This window comes from Mesoplodon densirostris, chromosome 8, assembly GCF_025265405.1.
Source record: "Mesoplodon densirostris isolate mMesDen1 chromosome 8, mMesDen1 primary haplotype, whole genome shotgun sequence".
In the NCBI taxonomy this organism is placed as follows: Eukaryota; Metazoa; Chordata; class Mammalia; order Artiodactyla; family Ziphiidae; genus Mesoplodon; species Mesoplodon densirostris.
The window spans coordinates 51,987,079-51,990,360 of NC_082668.1; the positions used below are offsets into that span (position 1 = coordinate 51,987,079).

At 36.6% G+C, this 3,282-nt stretch overlaps 1 protein-coding gene across 1 annotated transcript; it reads right to left on the reverse strand.

Moving 5' to 3' along the window:
- Window positions 1-2,476: 2,476 nt before the first annotated feature.
- LOC132495356 (ATP synthase membrane subunit K, mitochondrial-like) lies at window positions 2,477-2,797 on the reverse strand. Its single transcript, XM_060107216.1, has one exon. The coding sequence runs from the start codon at window positions 2,750-2,752 to the stop codon at window positions 2,576-2,578; it is 177 nt and encodes a 58-aa protein (XP_059963199.1). The 5' UTR covers window positions 2,753-2,797; the 3' UTR covers window positions 2,477-2,575.
- Window positions 2,798-3,282: the final 485 nt, after the last annotated feature.

Below are 3,282 nucleotides of genomic sequence, written 5' to 3' on the forward strand. Positions count from 1 at the left end.
TTAAGCTAACACGAGCTCCTCGCGCAATCCCTAAATAAAGCCTGCAGAGTCACGAGTAAATGTATATTTCTGATATTACTTCCCCAAAAGCCCTGGTGATAAACAGTCTCTCTGCCTCCCAGGGTCTTTCCCTTGTGCTGCCCAGAGAGCTTCCCAAAACCTCACTCTTTTGGTTTTGAATTGACCAGTCCAGCCTTAGCCCAGGAACCCCAAAACACTCTACCCATAGACCATAACAAAGGCATATGCCCCAGGTCCTGCCACTCTCTCTGCCTGCATCCTCCTTTGACCCCCCTGTGGGGCCCCTGGAGGCATACAGTGTACTCTTTCTAGGACCTATGAGTAATTTGCTCTTTCAATTCCCTTGTGGTCTTTTGTTGAACCGTCTGACACTCCAGAGCTCTGTTTAACAAAAATTAATTTAATGAAGCCACAACAGAATACAACTTTATGTTTTACAAGTCTCTTTTACCAGTCTTTTTTCTCCCAAACTACCTATCCTTAGGTTTTTTTCATAGCTACGTACCTTCAAAATAAACTTTTATTTTGAGTGTATCCAAAAGAATAAAAGAAAAACTTAGGAGGAAATTTAACAAAAGAAGTGAAAAAGTTAAACTCTTTAAACAATAAAACATTGTTAAAAGAAATTAAAGATTAAAAAGTGTTTAAAAATTAACTTTTGTTGTCTTAAGTTGTTGAGAATTTGGGAGTTGTTTCTTTAGCACAACCTTACTTATAAAATTGATACAGTATCTAAAAGAATAATAGTAGATCTACTAATTTTAAATAGTTCTTTAAATGATAATGATACTCTACTTTTCTATATGCAAGATAGTAAATCTCTATGATGACTTCTTGCAATTTTACTTTAAACATTTTCTGGTTCCAGACTTTTGAAAATAAGTAGTTTACATTATATCCCATGGGAAGCCAGCGTTCCTAACTATCCTACATAGATACTTGAGGAAATGAATGGAGAATCTTGGGGTTATAATCTCTTTCAAGGAAGATGATTCAAATGCCCAGCGTGAGCACTAAAACTGTTCCCTCATACACAATTTGTATCTCTTCCTCCCAGTAACAGAAAGGTTGTTCTTCCCCTCCTCCGAGATATTAGGTGTGGACATGTGACCCATCAGGAAATGTAAGCAGATGTGGCACACATCACTTCCAAATGCAAGTACCCACTTGGCCTCACATAGGATAGTGAAGCCAAAAAAGTGAAAGCCTGGATCACTGAGTATGCAGGAAAACTTGCTTGGAGGGTCACCCAAACCCATGGTGGACTTGCACTAATAATAAAGGGAAAAAAATTATATTAAGTTATATAGGAGGGGCAGGGAGGGTAGTTGCTTATTACTTCAGCATAACCTAAGCCATTGATACCTCTATACTGTCTAGTAATATGATCAAGGAATCTAGCTCCAAACATAATTCTTAGCCTGTTTTGCACTGAGTCAGTGCAATCATTAAGATGTCTTTGTTACTGACCCAAAATAAAGAAGGAAGGAAAAAAGATGAAAAAAGAAGAACACAGCCTACCTCATTTAGAAATATGAATTATTTTTCCCCCTTTCAATCTCTTCTATCTCATTACTAAATTCTTCTGCTTTCATCTCTAAAAATCGCTCTTCAAGTTTGCCTTTATCTGAGGTGGCCAAAGGCCAAAAGTTTTCAATCGTAGTTCTCATTAAAATTCCAAACATGATTTCTTCTCCTGTCACCTAATTAAACAAGTTCCCTTTTTTGTGTGTATTCAGCAATAATGCTGTCACTTTTCTATGTACTCTACTGACTATAATTAATTATTACTTTATCTAGAACTTAGTGGACTACAATTCTTCAGGCCAATTTTATAAGAATTATTGTCTTGACAGAAACCTAACCTTGAAGAGATTACCAGGCACCATCATTATGAGTCTCTCCATGGCAGTATATAATCCTATCGCTGTATGACAATGCCCATGGATCTTGGCACTCAGCTACATAAGTTAGTGGCAACAATACTGAAAATGGCAGCCCATTCACCTCTCAGGGTGACAGCACTAATATAGCTGCTTCTCTTCACTTGTGCTCTAGAGGCTGACTCAGGAGATGGTATGACAGAAAATCTTGGAAAAGGAGTTTATCACAGAGTAAAGAAAGGAAAGTCTCCCAATATACTGCATTTTCTCTCCTTGCCGAACAATATATGTCTTTTGTCTCCTTAGAATTAGGCTTCCTAGGTAATTTTAGGATGCTGAATGTGGGAAGGAGGGACCTATGATCTTTACTATCCATTTGTCCTTGTCATTTCCTCTGGAAAATCAGTCTTTTGACCTTCGAAATTCTTTGTTACTTTTTTCACATTTGGTGTAATCATCTATGATTGTTTCCTAGACTTATTTTAAAGCAGTTATTTCTCATTAAAAAATAAAGTAATTAAATAGTATCAAACTAATGAACTCATTTCTCAGAACTCTTTTTTTTTTTCCAGGTTCATAATTTATTGTACAAATTGGGTATCACATGATGAGTTGACATTAGCTTCTTCAGGCATGGGAACTTAACAGATGAGGTACAGTTGAGAATCTGTTTATGTTGCTTTCACAGCTGGAGTTTTTTTAGACCTTAACTTAAAGTGTAAAACTATCAAAGCAATACCTCCGTATGTGGCCAGTACACAATTCATTCTCCCTGTGAGAGTGTAAGAGTTGAAATATTTTTTGATACCAGTGAATTGGAACTGGGCATCAGTTTCTGGACCTGCCATGATTTCAATCTTCCAAAACGAACAGACCCCGCTGCAAGTGTCCTTCAACTCTCTCAGAACTCTTAATTCCCCCCACCCAAGCAGAATAAGTTAAGCTGCAACTCTTAAGATAAAAGCTACTGTTTAACTCCACAAACGGCTATTGCCTCCATGTGTGTGTCAGTGACTGTGTATACATGCTACCTTATGAATACAATCATTTAAATACTAAAACCAATTCAGGAACCAATGCTTTATATACAGATAAATGACAAGAAACTACTACATCACGTTATTTTATTCTATTATTGTTACTTGTATCATTTTACTCTCCACAGCTACACTGCAAACAGGAATTCTGTCTAATACACCAAAAATCACCTAGCAGAAAGCTGATCATTTTTAAAGGAAATTAATAGTTTGTTAAGAAAATTGTTTAACTTAATCAGGAGCAAAAGGAAATCTGTAATGCTTTCAGATCTCTTTCAAAGTATGTAGACAGTGAGGTCGGATTTATTTCATTACATTGGTTTGGTTTGGCTTAGTTTTCT

Coding starts and splice junctions, on each gene's coding strand:
- LOC132495356 (XM_060107216.1), bottom strand. CDS start 2,752: ATGGCAGGTCCAGAAACTGATGCCCAGTTCCAATTCACTGGTATCAAA.